Source organism: Gopherus evgoodei, chromosome 7 (genome assembly GCF_007399415.2).
Source record: "Gopherus evgoodei ecotype Sinaloan lineage chromosome 7, rGopEvg1_v1.p, whole genome shotgun sequence".
NCBI classification, from domain to species: domain Eukaryota; kingdom Metazoa; phylum Chordata; order Testudines; family Testudinidae; genus Gopherus; species Gopherus evgoodei.
Genome location: NC_044328.1, coordinates 106,739,044 through 106,759,629, shown reverse-complemented (window position 1 = coordinate 106,759,629; position 20,586 = coordinate 106,739,044). Strand labels below are relative to the sequence as shown.

General features: G+C 39.5%; 1 protein-coding gene across 2 annotated transcripts in view; it reads right to left on the bottom strand.

Moving 5' to 3' along the window:
- Positions 1–477: 477 nt before the first annotated feature.
- Positions 478–20,586, bottom strand: part of IP6K2 (inositol hexakisphosphate kinase 2) — a 30,849-nt gene continuing 10,740 nt past the window's right edge. For both annotated transcript variants that reach the window (XM_030569266.1, XM_030569267.1), the window contains exons 2-6: positions 10,091–10,387; positions 7,671–7,893; positions 6,580–6,755; positions 3,857–4,032; positions 478–1,268 (exon numbers count right to left, since the gene is read on the bottom strand). In XM_030569266.1, coding sequence (XP_030425126.1) covers positions 771–1,268; positions 3,857–4,032; positions 6,580–6,755; positions 7,671–7,893; positions 10,091–10,292 — 1,275 coding nt within the window. In that variant the 5' untranslated portion in view covers positions 10,293–10,387 and the 3' untranslated portion in view covers positions 478–770. The remainder of the gene's footprint in view (positions 1,269–3,856; positions 4,033–6,579; positions 6,756–7,670; positions 7,894–10,090; positions 10,388–20,586) is intronic.

Sequence of the window (20,586 nt, the reverse complement as noted above, 5' to 3'; positions counted from 1 at the left end):
ACTGAAGATGATTGGGCATCATCAGGTCATGCAAAAGCTAATCTGAAACTGGGTGATCTTTGTTCCCACATCTTCCCTCACTGGGTCACGCTGGCTTATTGCATCTTGTCTCAAATTAGATGTTAAGCCCTTTAGGGGATGGGTTTTCATATTGTGCAGCAATCCACCAATAGCTGTGACTGAACTCCAACTAAGCTGAAGGTTAATCCTTTGAGGAGTTCTTATTAATGCTTTGGTTCAATTTATCTTTATGGTAATATTGTACAAACTATCCAAATGGGGTATGTACCCCCATGAGATTTATTATAATGAGATCCTGAATTACTATAAAAACAATTTATTGGATATTTTTAAGAAGATAATTTATTATTTTCCCCTCAATATCCAGTGATCAAATCCAGTTTCTGTACTATATGACTGGGAAGCTCTGGGAAATCTGATTCTCATTCCTAATCACCAGCAATGACACTATCATCATTTACAATGAACAAAAAGAACTTTATTGGAATATATACACACCGGGATAACAGAGGTATTTGAATAATCAAATATGGAATGTTTAAGAAAGAGTTAAAATAAATAAGGATACCAAGATTTGCCAGTGCTAGGTCCAGCACCATTGTAAGTAAATGCCCTCCTCTGAACAAGTCTGACTCTGATGGGACCAACCCAACAGAGTCTGTAAATATTCCTACCACTAGAAAGTGGCCAATAATTTTGGAATACAAAGAGTCACTATAGTGCTTTCTACTGATGTGCATTCAAACTGTTTATTCGCTGTTTTCGTCTCTTATTTCTTTAATAATACCTATTAAGTTCTGAAGTCCAAAAACATAACCTGTGTCTTGGCCCTCATGCACCACACTATCTTCCCCATAGTACTTGCAGGTTGTGTGGGCAAAGTCTATCATACGGACATCAACAGTACTAGCAGTGGGCTTGTATGCATATGCTCCAGCTGATTCATCCGAAGACTCCTCTGAGAGATCCTCTAAGTCCTCTGGGTCTGAGTCCACAGTTACTTCCTGCAACTCCTTGCCATCATAAATGATAAGCAAGGAACTGGAATAGAAACGGTAAGACTCCTGTTTTTCTAAGACAGATTTGAGTTCAGTTAATTTCTTTATAACTGGTTCAAAGAGTTCCCTGCGCAGGTATTTGCCATTATGAAAGAACTGGTAAAGTGCTTCTTTAAATCCTTGGACTGAAAGCTTTCGCCCATGGTATTTATTCATAAACATTAACTGGCCAGTGCCCGTCTGGAAGACCTGTATAGGAGAGAAGAACAAAAGGAATGGTTGGATTGCCAGCAATGGTAACTCTAAATCCTACTCCAGAAAAATTAACAATGTCCCAGTACAGAGAAAAAGTTTTACCAGGTTGATGTGTTTGTCTCTTAAAATAGCTCTTATGCAGTTGGAGGGGAAAGCATCCTAGCCATCAAAGCCCACCAATATCTGAGGTATTGCTAGTCACAAAGGAAACTGAAAATTCCTCGGGCTTAGACTTTAGTTTTTCCATTTTGAAAAAAGGGATGAAGAGTTTAAGTAAGATTAGGAAGGCTGAGGCCAAGATTTCTGAAGTCAAGTTACAACATGTAGGGCAGCCACTCCATATCATTCACTCCATTAGCAACTACTGTGTGCCTCTGCTAGCAGCCTGACCAAACCTATTCCCAGGACTGCTGGAAGTCTGATGACAGAAACTGCCCATATGAAACACTGAAGTAAGCCCCCTTACAGAAGAAGAAATACTCCAATTCTGAATTGTTTGGTCAAGTGCTGAATCATGTTCTTCAGAATATACTGGGACAACTAAATGTGCAGGAAGAGCAGCCAATTGTGTTTGCACTGAGCTGTCTAAATGGCGTAGAAAGAAACCAAACCAATTTGCAAATGAGATAGTGGCAATTGTTAATTCAAAGCACCTTCCTCTCTATCTAGGTTTTAACTTTAAGCCTCTAAATCCTTGCAAAATTGGAGATGAAGTGATCTATTCTAGTATGGTTCAGCACTGGGGGTTTTGCTCACATGCTCAGGGTCTAACTGATTGCCATATTTGGGTTAGGAAAGGAATTTTGCCAGAGACCTGGAGAGATTTTTGCCTTCCTCTGCAGCATAGGGCACGGGTCACTTGTAGGTTGCAACTAGTGTAAATGGTGAATTCTCTGTAACTTGAAGTATTTAGACCATGATTTGAGGACTTCAGTAACTCAGCCAATGGTTAGGGTTCTCTTACAGGAGCGGATGGGTGAGATTCTGTGGCCTGCTATGTGCAGGAGGTCAGACTAGATGATCATGATGGTCCCTTCTAGCTTTAAAAGTCTATGATTCTCTAAGAAAAGGGTAATTTTAGCAATCAGTAATCATTACTTTTTCCTACAAACTGAGAATGTCATTTACATCAAACCCACAGATCAGGTGGAGTCTATATTTACAGGTTAGAGACCTGTAAACGGAACAACCAACCTCTATAGCTCTGTACGTTTCTCCAGCAGAGGCCTCTATGTCTGAAAGGCGCACACACTAAATGGGCTGGAACAGGAAACCAGAACCATTATCTCAGTTGAGCACCAATATGGTGGTGAAAAAATGTGGTATCCTTCCCTATCCATTTCTGCTGACCAGTTCTCTGTTCTCGATACGTGAGTTTAGGGCGGCAGTGAGCTGAATGCCAGCCACAGGAATGAATACTCACTTTCCCGAACAGCGCAGGGAGTGCTGAGTGAACACATCAAGCATCGGGGGAGTCTGCTGGATGGAAAAGGAAGTACCCCACAGAACGTTTGTGAATGGAAGTGGGTAGAGATGTCATTTTCTCCACTTACTAAGGCCACTGGGAAGAAAAAAACATGCCCTCTTCCTACCAACATCTACAGATAAAAGGGAAGAGGCTAAACTCTCCCCCACAGAAGCTGGAAGGAGAAGAACAGACAGTCCTCACTCCACTTCATAGCAGCAGAGGGGCAGAGTGGTGGCTCTTAAACACTGCTGGAGTTGCAGTGAAGCAGTTAAGGCATTTTTTAGGACTCAGTCAAGTCACTCAGTTGCCAGAGATATGCAAGCTGCAGGGTACTACTTTAAATGAAAGCCTACGCTGTTCCCTCATTGTATCTACACTGTAATCTTATCACTCATATTTAATCATCAACTTCTTGTTTGCACATTACACAAAAGTTTACTTTCGGCAATGAAAAGAATCCAGACTTTCCAAGTCCCCAGAATAGTACTAACTGTAAGAGTTGTTGCTGCCATTCTGATAGCCAAATGGTAAGATCCATGCACAGTTAGAGAATAAAGACATATTTGTTTTCTGATCTACAGCTCACAGGACACACTCACTGTGATGCAGAGGGAGAGCTGCAGGTTGCTATGCAGTCGCTCCTCTGATTGATTAGTGACACTGGTGTTCTCTGAAGAAAGTCATCAAATTTCCTTCAGTTAGAAAAGTGAATGAAAGGTAGGACCTCTCATAAGAACATAACATAATCTTAAGGGTAGGGACATGAAGTGGGATGATTGGATAATAAGGAGATGTCTAAAAATTACAAATACAAAGAATAAAATAGATTAAGAACAACAAAATTCATTTTCCTATTGTCACCATAACAAGATAATGCAGTTTGTTTGTGATTGGCTGGAAATTTACTGAGCTCACATTCCTGCTATTATCGGTCAATCATACTTGTAACTCTGGGAGAGAGATATTTTCCCAATCTGAGCAGCAGAAGGCTTGTTTCTTTGCTAACAGAGCCAAACCACAAAGGTACAAGTAGAAAGTGTTTTAAAAATGTCTCTTCAAATATAGCCTGTTTTATTCCCAACCCTATTTTATTCCCAATCCATTTCAGACTCACTTGCATGCCACACACTCGGACCCCAATAACCGCTGAAGTACTCTGTTGACACTTCCGGATCTGGTTAGCTTTCTTCTCTTCTGATGCATCATCTCCATGCTGCCTGGTTCCCATTTTAAGGTCCAACACACATGGCACTTCATATCGAGAGGTTAGATTTTCCAGCAAGATAAATTCTGACTGGTTAAGAAAAAAGCCTTACAATAAGAAATACAGGTTTTAAAAAGCATTCTGACAGCCCCATTCCAAGTGGAGGTAGTGGTGGAGTTTCTTAGCAGTCAGCAAAAGTTAAAAAAAAATTAAACTGAGAAACGACTAAAAAACTTAGGGATCCAAACTTTGCCCAATCATTCCTACACTAGCAACTTAGCAAGAACCAAAAGGATACACCTACTTTGCATTAAACAAAGTAGACAGCACATGACCTAGTCTTTCATTTGGATGCGAAGTCCAAAGAGACTATAGGTTCTAGCTTGCACTGCTCTCTCACTCTACAAGCACCTCCAAATTTGAGATGAAAAATCACTAGGGGCTGCATTATTTACCGAAGCTGGCCACCATCTGGCAATCCACAATCTAATTCTAAGTTCTCCATGGAGTGAGTAAACCTAGCAGACACTATTTCCATAAAGGGAGGAAAAATACTGGACTGGGATTTACGAGATCTGGATTCAATTTCCTGCTCTGCCACAGACACTTCCCACATGACCTTGGGAAAGTCACTAAAATTCTCTTTGTGCCTTGGTTCCTCATCTCTGAAAGGAGGGGATAACACTTCCTTCTCTCACAAAGGTGTTAGGAGGACAAGTTCATCAATATTTGGGAAGACCTCAAATACTATCCTAATGAAGGCCCATTAAATTACCTAGCTAGGACTCATCACTAGGTTTGTGAGACTGGCCCCTGGGAGAATTCTATTTGCATTTATCATTCTCCATGGTTCTAATGGGTTAATTATGTTTATGCATACACATTTTTAGTGATCCATTCACCCAAACTCCTCACATACAAGATTTCCTTCCCTAAGCATGCAGGTCTTAAGATCTTTACAGCATCTGTGCCAGTTGCAATCAGAATGTATTCAAGACCATGGCTACATTGGCACTTTACAGCGCTGCAACTTTCGCGCTCAGGGGTGTGAAAAAACACCCCCGAGTGCTGCAAGATACAGCGCTGTAAAGCCTCAGTGTAATCAGTGCTGCAGCGCTGGGAGCGCGGCTCCCAGCATTGCAAGCTACACCCGTAATGGATGTGGTTTACGTGCAGCGCTGGGAGAGTTCTCTCCCAGCACTGGCGCTCCGACTACACTCATACTTCAAAGCGCTTTGAAATTTCAAGTGTAGCCATACCCCAAGGCTCTTTGTGCTTTATTACGGAAGAGAACCAACATCACTCCAAAGCTGTGGTAGGCAACCTGCGACCCACTAGGGTAATCCACTGGCAGGCCAGGAGACAGTTTGTTTACACTGACCATCCACAAGCACGGCCGCCCAGTGACTGTCGTTTGGCCAGGAATAGCGAATCACGGGTGGCTGTGCTTGTGGACAGTCAATGTAAATAAACTGTCTCGCAGCCTGAGAGCAGATTATCCTGATGGGCTGCATGTGGACCATGGGTCACAGGTTGCCACCACTTCTCTAAAGATTCACAGGCATATGGACTCCTTTGTCTTTACTGGAGTTAAGAGTGTGTGCTCTGATGGCTGCACTGGCACTAACGGAACAAGGAAATCTCATTTTCCATCACATGAACAATCCTACACTCTCAGAGCCAATAAGTATAATCTGCCTCTGCTTTTAGGAGCTTGCATTTACTAAAGATTTTCATCTTCTCAGTTATAAACCCAGATTAAATTTTAGATTCAGTTTGCTTTCACCAAAAAATTATCTGAAATTAGGAAGCTGCTCGCAGCTGAGGACTAGCCTGTACAAAAAAAGTTTTAAAAAGTACTCCTATTTTCTCACTTAAGGAATCAAAACGTTCCACCTTTGACTACTTTAATTAAAAGCCAACAATCTCCTCGTACTTAAAAAAAAATAGTATCTGAGAAGATACATTTTTGGAATTATGAGGGTGGAGGAGTGAAGACTAAAGTGGGGGAAGGGATAGCTCAGTGGTTTGAGCACTGGCCTGCTAAAGTCAGGGTTATAAGTTCAATCCTTGAGCTGGCCACTTAGGGATCTGGGGCAAAAATCAGTACTTGGTCCTGCTAGTGAAGGCAAGGGCTGGACTCAATGACCTTTCAAGGTCCCTTCCAGTTCTAGGAGATGGGTATATTTCCAATCATCATCTTCTTCTAAATCCTTTGACATCATCCTAATATATGCAACAAATATCATAACTGCTCATGCCAAGGAAAGCAGCAGCAGAATTCCACTCCTCTAAACTCATGTATTAGTAAACTTGTCTAGTCAGGGATCACTTCACCTAGGATGCTGGAAACTCTTCCACTAATAGAGATTCATACTAAAGTAGATTCTTTGAGTTGCCCTGCACAGATGTGTTTAAATGTTGGGAAAGCCCAAATTCTGATCCCTTCACAGTCACCTTCTATCTAACAAACCATGGTTTCAGATAATCCTATTCTGTGTTATAGCTACACAGTCTGTGTTGGGTTGTTGTTGGTTTTTTTTGGGGGGGGGGGAGGGGGGGAATTTGCCAAGAAAAAAAGCAGAATCCCTCCTTGTTCTGCTGTTGAGAGAGAGACTTCTGGGAAAGGATACTATACTGGTTCCGATGTTTTGCATTTTCCTTCATCCGCCGTAACTGCTGCTGGTGACATTTCATACTCCAAGGGTTATGATGCTTAAACTGTGAACTGACATTCCCCTTTTTTTCTACACTGTAATACAAGACTTCGGATTTCTTCAGCCACTCAAATTCTTCCTCTAATTTGTGACTAGAAAACAAAAAAATAAAGAAGTCAGAAGCCAAATGGAGAAAGTAAGTATCCTACTTTTAAAAGGAAAAGATATAATTTGTTCAAGCGTTACATACTATTATACACTGCTGACTGTCAACCACTCAATGCTTTCAATTAGCCTATTCATATGTATCTCAAAATACTTCTACCAACAGCTGGCAAAATCCATTATTTCATTATACATGGGTCTGAGCACGTTTCCCACTGTTATTTCAGTCTTTGTAAATCTGCATCCACAATCTGACTATATGCTAATTTATATTTGCAGATTTCAACAGACTCTATGAAAAAAACAGTAATGAGATCTACAGAATCCCTCACCCTGCTTGCTAGAAGTTTTCCAGATTTCCATTTTGTTACAGCTCTCTGGTAGCTGCTACAATATATCACAGATCAGGGTGGTTGAATTGGAAACAGGTCTGCAGGAATCCTGCTTTACCTCTAACTGCATTTTTCCTTATTCACCCATTAAAAAAAAAAAAAAAAAAATTCCAGTAGACTCAATCAGCATAGCTGAAATTTTTCTCTTGAAGAGTTATGCTTTTGCAGACACTATAGTTAGAAAATAACCAGAATCCTAGAACCTTCCTCAACTGACCACTGCAAAGATTTAACTGTGAAGGGGCTCAAACGAAACTTGCCTGAATGGAAACCACTTCTGCTACTGAAAGTGTTCACAGTGGAGAGAAGAAGAGAAACAGAAATGAGTGGGAGGAAGAGACATATGGCTGAACAAACAAAAAAAAAAGCTGGATAAAACCTCCATTCCAGCATTGAAATGCAGTCCCATGTGTTTAATTTTACTCATGTCTGCATCAGATCAGATAAGAATAAAACTAAACACATGGAGGTTATGTTTCAAAGCTTTACACTCACTTCCTTTTGACCTACCTTTTCATTTTTTCCTCTTTCCTGTGCTGCCGGACCCATTCCTTGGTTATCTTGTCGTTTTCTAATAATACAGTCTTTTTGTTAGACCACCGTAACAACTTATTTTTGGGTTCACAGTCAGAATTATCTATGCTTTCCAGGTTATCATGGTCCCCATTTAATGGATAGGCTATTAGACACAGATTTCCATCTTCATCCTCTTCAAAGCTCACCGACACCACACCTGGGGAAAGAAAGGAGATGACCAGTTAGTGATCAATTAAATGACACGCATACACTTTATGCAACATGATTTTACATGAAGAATATAGCAACTTTTGTTTTTTCTCTTACCCAGGTCCTTAGTTTTTATCTTGCCACAGGCCAAAACTCATCTGTCAACCTAACAAATATCAAAACATCTAGACAAAATGACACCTCACAGAGAAGACAATTTATCATGTAGACAAAACAATAGTGACAGAAGAGATTTTTCTCTCTGATGCACAGAGTCAAATAGAACTCAAATAATAACAGGAGACAATTTCAATTATTGAAAAATTTTATTAATTTAAAAAAAGTCTGACTTGTCTGACCCTAGGAGAGATGTAAAACATTTTATATTTACATCTTGCTATGAAAAATAACCTGCATAGAAACACCAAAAGCTTTAAGTTTTGCATGACAGCAAAGCAAAAAGCATTTATCCAGATTTTTTTGCGGGTTAATAGATTCCAAGGGCAAGGAAAGGCTTCAAGCAGAGCAAAACAAGAAAAATGTCACACATTACAACAGATACTAGCTCAAAGGCTTCCACTTTGAATCACTACGTTTAATTTTACACTTCCCCCCGCCCTTTTTGGGGTATATATTTTATTGATGTTGGTTGTGCAGCGGTTTTGTGAAATAAAGAACAAAAAGCAATACAAAGCAAATTTGATCATAGTACACAGAAACATGGTGAACCTTGAAAGCATTTTTTCCTCCTCATTTCAAGAGTCTCTAGAATACTGCATTGTATATTAAGAGTCTTAGAGGAAAGTTCTGACAGGGTTGCCCCCAGTGCCATATTAGAAAGTTTCAATGATTATCGAAGAAGCCGTAACAACTGGCCGAATGTTTTTTTATATATTTTTTTCTCAGTCCTTTCTCTTTATCCTCAAATCAATCAATCTGCACAGTTCTTGCAGCACATCACTCGGCCGGAGGGGAGAGTTCTCGGCGAGAGATTGGCACTTCTGAGCTGGGCAGGCGGTTCTGGGACCTACAGTAGCTGGGGTAGAGAGTGCAGAAGCTCTGATTGACAGTCCTGCTGCCACATAGGAAAGGACTACAGGAAAAAATGGGGGAGCCAGCTAGCAAATGGCCTTTGGCTTTATCCTGGAAAAAACAACAGAGATGGACCAAATGAGGCCCCCTTACCCCTAAATCCCTCCCACACGCCCCCAAAAAGAAAAACCACACATACTAGTACAATTGTTCTACAACATTTTGTAAAGTATCATTTATAGACCACATTTTCTTTAACAATTCCAAAAGAGTTTTTAATAAGATGTGTTCAAACATCTCAGCAAGTATATGAACAATCAGGCAATATAACTCTGAAACATCTCTGAAGTCCTCCTCCAATTTTACAATCAATATCAAAAGTAACTTGGCCACCCTTATGCAGTGTTAAAGTCTAAAATGCTTTAAAAAGCAATTCAAGAATGAATAAATGCTTCAGACTTATTGTATCAATTAATCACCAGACAGCAGTTAATGGAATACCCCACAAAGAGAGAAGCATTTTGCTTAACTAGTGCAATGCTTAAAAGAACTGGAATTTCCACTCCTACATACCATCTGACTCAGCCTCATCACGGCTACTTGATCCTTGCCTACCTAAATGCCACGAATTTTCATTTCCTTAAGGGCAGAAACAAACTGCAAATGTTTAACAAGATACTCTTCAACTTTCTTGGCTATACTGACGTTATATATGGTGATTAATATGAGAGTTAGAGGACAACCCAAAACACAAAACAATACAGCTAAACTTCCACAAAACATGTATTCAGGCAATCTTACCCAGCCCCTTAGGACACACATTAAACAAGAGGCAACAAAATAAAAATTAAAATTAAAATCAGAAATAAAAATGAAAGTATTACTGAAAACATTTACAAGCTGTTAGCTACTTACCTGTCTGTGCCTAAGGGAGATACATGGGCTGTCACCAGCAGAGTTGCTCTACTCTAATGCTGTTAGTCAGCCCAAAGACCCACTGGCAAGCATCTCCACCCTGCATCTCCATAGCCTGGCTCAGACAACATCAAAATACATGAAAAGAAAACCCCTAAAATCTCTTCGGCACAGAAGAGATTTTAGAGGAAACAGAGCACACTGGGATTTAGAAAACAGAAAAAAGCCCAACCCTTTTCTAATGTTTCGTAACATACCTTCATACTGTGGAGTGAATTTACGCATTTCTGTTGGGAGAGTCTCATAGAATTGGTGTTCCCTCTGGATCAGGGGTTTACAGATGGTCTTGTCATTAAACCGGAGGACACAGGAGTGACCCCCAACCTGGTGGACAAAAGGCTCGAGCAGGACTCCCTTGGCGTAGTGCTCCACTTCCATAGCTCCAAATGCTGGGCTCATCCTTGTAGCACATTAGATAAAACAATGTGGCAATGGTGAAGGCAGTTCAGAAGTAGATCTGTCTCCCAAAAGGTGTTTATTCCAGTTCAAAAAGTCTGTTAAAACAAGTAAAATAGAATCCTTTGTGTTAGTAACTGTGTATGTTGAGGTCTGAGCAACCAAAGCTAAGTTACTTTCGTAAGGTACAGCAAAGGAAACTGAATGTAAACAATCCTCTATGCAAGGTGAAACTGAAAAGAACCTACAGCTTTAAGCACAGAGACAAATAAGAGTGAGATCATACAGGCAGAGAAAAACAAAGCTACTTACTCCTCCCTACCAAAGCCTCAGCCAATGGAAATTATATTTAGCTGCTACGCAGACCCACAATGAAGGTGGGGAACAAGATGAGGCAATACAAAGGAAGGGAAGGGTAATAAGTATACTGCCTCTCTCAGCTGCTCTCCTCAGTAGCCCTCACAGCATTTTCTTATCAAGAGAAAGACCCATGGGGCCATCTGAAGATTAAACTTAATGTTTTAGCACTTTATTCTACATAAAGTATTAGATACTAAGCAGAGTTTAGATCCAAGTTAGGCTTTATGTATAAGCTATTATGTACACTTACAGAACTACACAAATCAATCATTGTCAATCCATGCATAAGGTTCCATTTCAGGTATGTGATATTTTACTAACTTTCAACACAAACACAAGCTATAAAGAATGAAAGACTAGTTAAAAACTCCCACTAAACTGACAAATAATCTTTTCCAGGAACTGAAAAAAACCTATACAAATCTAACCTGAGCAACTTTCTACAATGTATTGTTTCAAAGTAATTTAGAACAGAAATATTCTATGCACTATTCATGTTATCTGTACAAAATATTGATCACAGTAATTAAACTTTTAAAAACAGTTTAACTTTTTGTATCATTCAGTAATTTTCAAATGTACTATATACTGAATAGCTAACGGCAGAAAATCTTTAGTAGAAAGCTGCCAGATAACAAATAGCACCCAGAAAGCTGCAGATCAACCACCATTCAACAGTTTCACTTACCTGTTAATTTACTGTTTTGTTTTACAGATAAACAGTACAGAATGAAAAATCACACAGATTAAACCTTACTAGAAAATTTAGGTTGAGTAATAGTAATATGAGACTCCATTTAAATGATTAACTTTAGTATCTAAAAAATGAACTGACACCTTTATTCCATCTTAAAGAATGTTACATGAACAATAAGGCACTTAATTCAAAGAAACTATAAAGTATTCAAGGTCAATGGGCTATTTTTGTTTGTCCTCAGATATTTAGCAGCTTTAGCTTAGCTTTAAAACTAAACAATTAGAAGCTTATGACAGTGAGGACAGGCCTCACAGGCAACAATGTTAATACAACTAAAAATATCTACAGGGCTTTTTCATACATAAGAACATTAAGCTGTTTATCTGCCTACTTTAATTTACCAGAAACAATGGGTCAATCAATTAAGTCCTGACTGCTGGAAAAATATACCTTCAACAAGACGCCTGTCAGCGGAATTATTCCCAGGCACACTCAAGTTAACAATATATAAAAATTCCAAATTTCACAAATATGGAGAACACACTACGCAATAAAACTAACCACTAGATTTTTATACCAAGATTGAATTAGAGAAACAAAGCAAATTTATCTATCAATTTAATCAATTCTCTAGCAAAGGTAACAATCCACTCTCAACAAATTGTGCAATATTGTATTTGACATTCTAGTTACATTTTATATTGGAGGAGGCATGTTCCTTTCCCAATCTAAATGGATTTCCCAATATTTTTCAGAATACAATCACTAAATCTACTTGGCAAGAGAAAAATGTTATATCTACATTAACAGAAATGCTACGAATTCATTTACTTTTTAGCTGGACCTATACAAATACAAACTGAAGACTTACAATATTTATTTGGAACTAACTTGTTTAAAATACAAGCATGTTATGATTTTTTTTTGTCTGGAACTTGCTGGTACTGAAATTTGTCATCATCCTACCTCATGAATACTGACTGAGCTAGCCAATGTACGCAACACTGTCTTATCCAGAAGATGGCACTCTTAGTATTTTTCAGATGCAGAAACTTATGGAGTATGTCATCTGAACTTATTCTACTGCATTTCTATCCCCCTTATGAAAATATACTGTTATGCTGCCTTCTACCCAGATTGCAACAGTCAAGCACCACTGTACTTGTCAGTTTCTAAGATACAAGATAACATACAAGTCCATTTAAAAACAGATATTCTAATGTGCTAAGAGAGGGATATATTTCAATGGACAACTATTTTTGTTTTGAGGGGTGCTTGCACACATCACATACTGTTTCATGTACATTTTTTCAATCAAATTTTAAAATCCCCAAAGACTTAACCAGACTTCCTGGAACAAATAACTCCAGCCCTCTTGAATTTTGTTCAATCCTAGATAATAAAGTCTTGTCTACAAACAAAAACTGTACTGCTTTAATTATAAGGTACATTTAAAAGCAGTCATCACCTCATGCAGATGTTATTATACCAGTAACAGCTTATTTCAGTATGTGACGGGGAATAAGCTACACCAGTATAAGCACTTTTATACCAGCATAACTGAGTCCACACTAGAGGATGTACTAGGATAACTATCTTAACAAAATAAATTATTTTCTTTTTTTAAAAAAAAAAATCACACTCCTTAACTTAGTTTTATTGATACAAAATCCGTGTGGAGACCAGGCCTAAAATTGTGTCAGAACAGCAGAATTTATATTGAAAAGTATGCTTATTAGCACTACAGAAAGGAAATAAATATCTGCCAAAAGGAGAAGGTTCACCTGAGAAAAAACACACCACGCCCCTTCCTCATATCCCCAGCGAGCTCATTAGTTCTTCAATGTAATTTCAGAACTTGTTTTCTTTCATATAGACCCAAATGGTCCGTAAGGTATTTGCACACTGTGTATTTAGAAAACAAAAGTCACTTGGGTATGACATTACCCAGTATGTAGCTCAACAGGAAAAAAATCCTACTACTGTTATCATAAAATCTGTATTTGATAAAGGCACCATATATATTATGCCATATCTAATGCAAGCACCAAATCAGAATTAAGCCACATATATGTTCTCATAACTGCTGTGTTTTACGTGAAATTTTATCAAATTCATTATTTCATATTTAGGCAAAGTTTTCAGTGTGTGGATTTGGGGCCATCAGTATGCAGATACCTGCAAAAAGGTCCTATTTTGAGTAAGCATGAGAAGTAAATACAAATCCTTCAGAGTAATGTGGAAAAAAAAAAAAAAAACAACCTGGAAGGGGACTTTCACTGTGGTTGCGTTATCCTTATATTTTCATATTACCAGGTTTAATGAAATAATGTGTATATTCTGCATCTGTGTTCTCAAAGTATTGATATAGGAATGTGCTTTAGGAATGTGCCAGATTAAGGATTTCATTTTACACTATCAAACAAAGCTAATGCTGTTAAAATCTTGAGGCTGGGATAGACAGGGAAATTTACTGCTATAATTATAATTAATCTCCATGTGAACACTCTTATCTGGAATAAGAGTAACCTTTTCTGGTTTAGCATATTCCTCTTCAGAAGCAGTATAAACTAAGCTAGAAAAAGCCACCCCATTCTCCGAGAATAAGAGTCGCCACACAGGGAGTTATGCCAGAATGGCTATAGGAGTATAATCACTTTACTGGGACACTTTACTATGAAGACAAGCACTAAGATAACAAAACTCAGTTTGGAACTTGGTTTTATTCCCAAGAACAGACTTTGAGGTAAGAAATGCTGGTTCTACTTCCTCACAACCCGAGCTCAGATTCAGACGGACTGCCTAACACTATAATGGATTCACCCAGTGAGTGCGTTAGATAATTCTGGGATTCTGTCCCCTAGATGTGTTGTACCAATATAAATTAATTCTCAGTACTCTTTAGGTAAGAAGGAGAACAGAAAGAACAGTCTGATTACATGATTTTCACAAGGTAAGTGACACAACTGAGTTAATGGGATGGAATTGCCTCAGAAGAGTTCCTGGTTCCCAGTAGCATTCTGTCTCTCCTATATTTTGGACTGCTTTTCTAGCACATCTTTTGGTAAAGAGATGTGTCAGCAAAAGAGACAAAGATAAACAGAGGGTGCATTAAAGGATATTTCTTTACTTATGCCATACATTTCAAAAGGGGAAAGTCAGAGGAATTTAACTCAAAAGAACTGGATATAAGCAATGCTTTTATATATTTTTTATTAAAAACTAATCCAACAATTGATTTAATGTCATTATTAAAATACTAACTTTTGGATAGTCAACTGTAAAGACCAGAAGGAAAACATGTAAACACACAAAATCTCTATTCGGAAGAAACTCAAGAATATCTCAAGAGAGTACCTTATTTCTCTAAGTGGAAACTACATTTAAATGCATTGATTTTATTCTCACAGGCATTCACATGACCAGCTGACCATCCAAATCATACCAGTCTGGATTAAGTTTTGATAAGGTGACTAATCATTTATATTAATCACAGGCGCTAAACACAAAGCAATCCATGGAGAATTTCACCAGATTTGCGCGCACTGCACCTATGTCTAACAAACACTAACAGCATCAATGGAACAAATTCATTAGAACAAAATCTGTTCAGCAGAAAAGCTGAAGAGCTTCCCTATTGTCCAGTCATTCCATTAAACACCTTATACACCTAGAAGGAAAATGCCTACAGGCCCTATTGATTCCAAGAAAAAATGTCTTAAGAGCAGGAATTCAATGCTCTTTAAGAGTGTGATGAATGTATTGTATAAGACAAGAAACATACCCCACTTCCACTAAGCTCCTCATGAGAGCTCCCTTTCCTGTTTCATTATTATAGTCCCAAAAATGTGCACAGTACTTTATAGACAGTAAGACAAGGCCCCCAAGCCAAAGAACTTACAACCTAAACATACAACATGAAGACTTAACCTTTGCCCCTCTTATTTCAACTTTCATATTTACTCCTTCCTGTTTTCAGTGTAACAGCAACATCTTCACTTCCCTCTCACTTGCCAATTTTTCCCTCAGTCCAGGAGCCCATGAATTACAGAAAGATTTAATTCCGAACCAATTATTTTTACTTATATCAATAGGCTGCTATGGGCATGAAACAGAGTCCAAGATGAGAGAAGTTCATTGCAAACATATTCCAAAGATATTTCATGTTGCTACAGGCTGGGAGGGAGGACAAGCTCTCCCTGGACTCTGCCTTCTGAGAAAGCTGCAGCCTTTTAAGATTTTAATTTAAGATGTTGCTGTCATTCAGCTGAACAGGCTACATGTTCATGTACTGAGGAGCCTGCCAACATTGGTCCTGATGCCTAGGGCAGCTGGGTTGTACGCTCCCATTTCCATGGAGGGGTAAAGGACAGAGCGCATACGCCCAGGAAATGTGCTAAAGAGACCAAGGAAAGAAACTGTTGCAGCCTCTCTCAGTCCAAGGGAAACTGAAGACTGCACAGTGTGTGAAGCCCTACAAAGCAGCCTGGTAAGAGTTCAGCCAGGGAATGCTTTACCAGGACTGTGTATGAAACTTACAAAAACAAAAACTACGTTTACATTTATTTAAAGGATGAAACCTGCAGATGTCCTCTGTCTGAAATCATCTTGATGAAATAATAAAAATAATGTAATAAAAACAAAAGTTGACTGGAATAGCGCCAGCTGAAATACAGAGCCATCAGAATAAAAACAAGATGTTTGGAAGCAGAAAGCGAAACATACCCTTCCTTGTAATTCAAGGCATCAGGATTTATTCAGCACATTAAGATTAAATTCCCTCAAATTAATTCTATCATGGAAAACAGTTATGTATGACAGTAAGGTGGAGGAGTTTGCAGGAGAAATGTTTTGATTCCACATTTTTAATTGCATTATAAAACTGGCCTAAACTTTCCAATGTAATTTCTCTTCCAAAGAGACTGCAGTCAATATATCAAGTTGGTAAATGTTTACCCAGTACTAGAAATAGATAGGATGTACGGGATAGGAGTTAAGTGATCAAGATCTTGCATAATAAATTATAGGTTTACATTTTGACAGGAACCTACAAGAAATCTTTTGTTTGTGACAGTGTTCTAATGCTACATATAAATCCCTTTGCACAAGAAACTACTTAATCTATTCTTCATGTTAGTTTTTGCTTATTCAATTTGGATTATTAATTAATCGCAATCTGTCCAGCTGTCTTAACATAATAGCAATAACAAAAGCGACTAATCATTTAAACTTTAGAGATGAACTACCCACTATTTTATTTCTCAGTCCTCATGGAAAACCCATTCATTACAAATGGCTGTACTAAACTAAAATGGAGAACTATGTTCTCCATTGTAGCTCTTAAGTAAAAGTGATCTGTTCTCTTTAAAGGGTGGAAAGCTCCCTTATACCACTCATTCTGTGTACCCCCATATAACTTTGACTTGCCTTCAAATAATCAAAAACAATTTAAATGGTATGTCTGTGCGTTTCTAAAATGTTATCCCTGCTGAGACTACATAATCATATACTCACCACTGTACCCTAAAAGATAAAGTTTAAAACTTCTGCTAACAATGCTTTTTTGTGTTAATATAGGAAAGACAGACAGATATTTCAGTCTGGCAAAGAACAGTGTTTGTTAGTGATGTAGGACTAGCAAAATGTACTAACATTGATCACTAGAACACAATTATTTTACTAATTTTAGGTTCCTTCTTATAAGCAACAAAGTTTGGGTTTTTCAAAATTATCTGATAATGCAAGTTTAATACAGTAGGATTAATGATTTGCAGCAGTGTCGGGGAAAAACAAGCAGGTATGCTGTTGCTTGAGAAAAATGAAACTGAACAAGTAATGCAAGAGCAAAATGACAGAATGCTGCAGTGGGGAAAAAAATATACTGTAGTGCGTTGCTTGCTGCATTCCCTTTACAACCTTGTTTAGTGTTAGGAAATATACTGATCACTTCAGCAGTTTGGAAACAGACTCAGTAAATCTGTCAGACACAGCTCAATTTAAAAGAAAATATCAAAACTAAGATTATACCCAATGTTGCCTGGTTTGCCAATGCTGAACAGTGCCCTTTGGTTACTTGTAAAGCAAGTAAGAAGAGGAAGACAAGGGTAAGCCTTCTCCATAGTTCTTCTAGTTTATGCATTTCTGCATCACATCAGTCAGCATATTGATTTTTTAAAACTGTCTTGACAACTTAAGGCAACCTGCATGCCTAATGTGAAGCCTTTTACAGGATCTTCCTCGAGAACATCCTTCAAATCCAAGATACTTTGGTAGGTAAAATTTACTCTCCTAGTTTTATAGTATGTACAGTTCCTATTCTGCCATAGACTTCCTTTGTGGCCTTGGGCAAGTCTCAGCCTTTCTGTATCTGTAAAAAGTGGATAACTGCACTTCTCTACCTCACAGGGATGCTATGGTGATAAATACATCGAAGACCGTGAAGCACTCAGATACTATGGTAATTTGGGCCAGGTAAGTACATTAGGTAGATAGAAAGGTATTTTAAAGACAAGTTTGACAGCTAAAGGGATATCTTTTTTCTACCTACATCAGCAAAATTACCCATTAGAATGTCACTCTTTTCTATGAATACCTTCCCCTACCCCTAAATTCCATTTTTTATTACCCCTTTACATACAATCTGATCCAGTAATAGATTATCAGTAGCCTTCTGTGTCAGAATCAAGACATTTTAAACAGGTAAAAACCAAAAATCATATACCATCCAAAGCAGTTGCCACTAACAACAGTTTTGATAAAAGTCTGTATGGGTAATAGGACAGCTGCATTTATCCATTCTCTCTCCAATGACTGGCAAGAATGCAAAGACTTTCTGAGTGCATCTGTAAATGCTACTGCTTCCTAGGAATTACCGGATATAGGTATCATAGTACACAATGCTGGACACAATTATATACAACCATTTATAAGATACATCTGATGTAACATTTGCTTTATTACCTACCTCCATGAAACACCACAATTCCAGTCTTCTCTAACTCAGTTCTATTCCCATTTAACAGGAGCGTAATTTCTCTAGCCCTCTTCTGGAGATATGCCCAAAATACTTTTAAAAAATTCCCTACGGTAAGCTGAATAACTCTAGTGTATTAATTCGGTTTGTGAGAAGATTGTGAAACACAAACCTACCAAAAAAAAATAATCCAATTTCACCAATGTGTAACAGTAAGCTGCTGCCGCCTGGAGCTTATCCGTCACCTCACCAAGTAGTCTTTTCAGATATTGAGAATATGAGCATCCAACTTGGTCTAAAACATTTTACACTTGGTTTCCTACACATATAAAATACCAAAGAGAAATTACAGTTCTATTTTTTACTAGATCTATTTTTCCTCTTTAGTGAAACAAAAACCAAGTTAGACAGGTTACAGAGCTTTTCCTGCTTAGACAAGAACATATGCATCTGAGCCATGCAGCTCTCGAGTTACATAGTACCTGGAAAAATTAATCTCTTTTCCAAGGACATAACTGCCATAGTAATTAAGACCCTAAATCATCTATTCTAAGGGTATGGCTACACTTGAAATTTCAAAGCGCTGCTGCGGCAGAGCTTTGAAGTATGAGTGTAGTCGGAGAGCCAGCGCTGGGATAGAGCTCTCCCAGCGCTGCACGTAAACCACATCCCTTACGGGAGTAGCTTTCAGCGCTGGGAGCTGCACTCCCCGCGCTGTGGCACTGATTACACTGAGGCTTTACAGCGCTGTATCTTGCAGCGCTCTGGGGGGTGTTTTTTCACACCCCGAGTGAGAAAGTTGCAGCGCTGTAAAGTGCCAGTGTAGCCATGCTCTAAGCTACTTGAACTTCTTGGAAATAGACCCAAAAAATCTTTTTTTGGCCCTAGTTCCTAAAAATACCATCCAAAAGCTATGAAAAATATCAATAGTGTTCTTTGACAAAGAAATTAAGTGTTTGATTAAAATAGTGAACAGTTACATAATTTAAATATAGAAATATCTCCACAAGAAAACTATTTTTACAAGGATGATTTAAATGGCTGACTTCTGCAAGAGACTCATGAATTGAAACTAATGGTGTATATGAAAGGCTAATTAGAGACAGTTTCAGTATAGAATATAAGATAACATAACTCAGATCCATTGCCTGAGAAAACATTCAAGCTCTGAAAAATCTGGGAGTGGGCTACTTTCCAGTAGTTAAAACAGACTGAGGGCTTGTCTACATCAGAAAGTTGCAGCGCTGGTGAGGGAGTTACAGCGCTGCAACTTTGAAGGTGTACACATCTGCAGGGCATCACCAGCGCTGCAACTCCCTGTTTGCAGCGCTGGCCGTACTCCCGTTTTGTCTCGGGTGTAGAGGATCCAGCGCTGGTGATCCAGCGCTGGTAATCCAATGTAAACACTTACCAGCGCTTTTCTTGACCTCCGTGGAAGGAGGAAGCCTCTGGTAATCAAGCGGGTCTCCTTTCCCGGTTTGCTCTCTAGTTCCCGGAGCCCCGAGCAAGCAGGTCTCCTTCCCTGCGGTTTGCTGGGTGGCTCCGGGAACGCGAGAGCAAACCGGGAAAGGAGACCCGCTTCGCCGCGGTTTGCTCTCGCGTTCCCCGAACCCCCCTGCAAACCGCAGGGAAGGAGACCTGCTTGCTCGGGGTTCCGGGAACGAGAGAGCAAACCGGGAAAGGAGACCCGCTTCGCCGCGGTTTGCTCTCGCGTTCCCGAACCCCCTGCAAACCGGGAAAGGAGACCCGCTTCGCCGCGGTTTGCTCTCCCGTTCCCCGAGCAAGCAGGTCTCCTTCCCTGCGGTTTGCAGGGGGTTCGGGAACGCGAGAGCAAACCGCGGCGAAGCGGGTCTCCTTTCCCGGTTTGCTCTCTCGTTCCCGGAACCCCCGAGCAAGCAGGTCTCCTTCCCTGCGGTTTGCAGGGGCTCCGGGAACGCGAGAGCAAACCGCGGCGAAGCGGGTCTCCTTTCCCGGTTTGCTCTCTAGTTCCCGGAGCCCCAAGCAAGCAGGTCTCCTTCCCTGCGGTTTGCAGGGGGGTTCGGGAACGCGAGAGCAAACCGGGAAAGGAGACCAGCTTCGCCGCGGTTTGCTCTCCCGTTCCCCGAGCAAGCAGGTCTCCTTCCCTGCGGTTTGCAGGGGGGTTCGGGGAACGCGAGAGCAAACCGCGGCGAAGCGGGTCTCCTTTCCCGGTTTGCTCTCTAGTTCCCGGAGCCCCAAGCAAGCAGGTCTCCTTCCCTGCGGTTTGCAGGGGGTTCGGGAACGCGAGA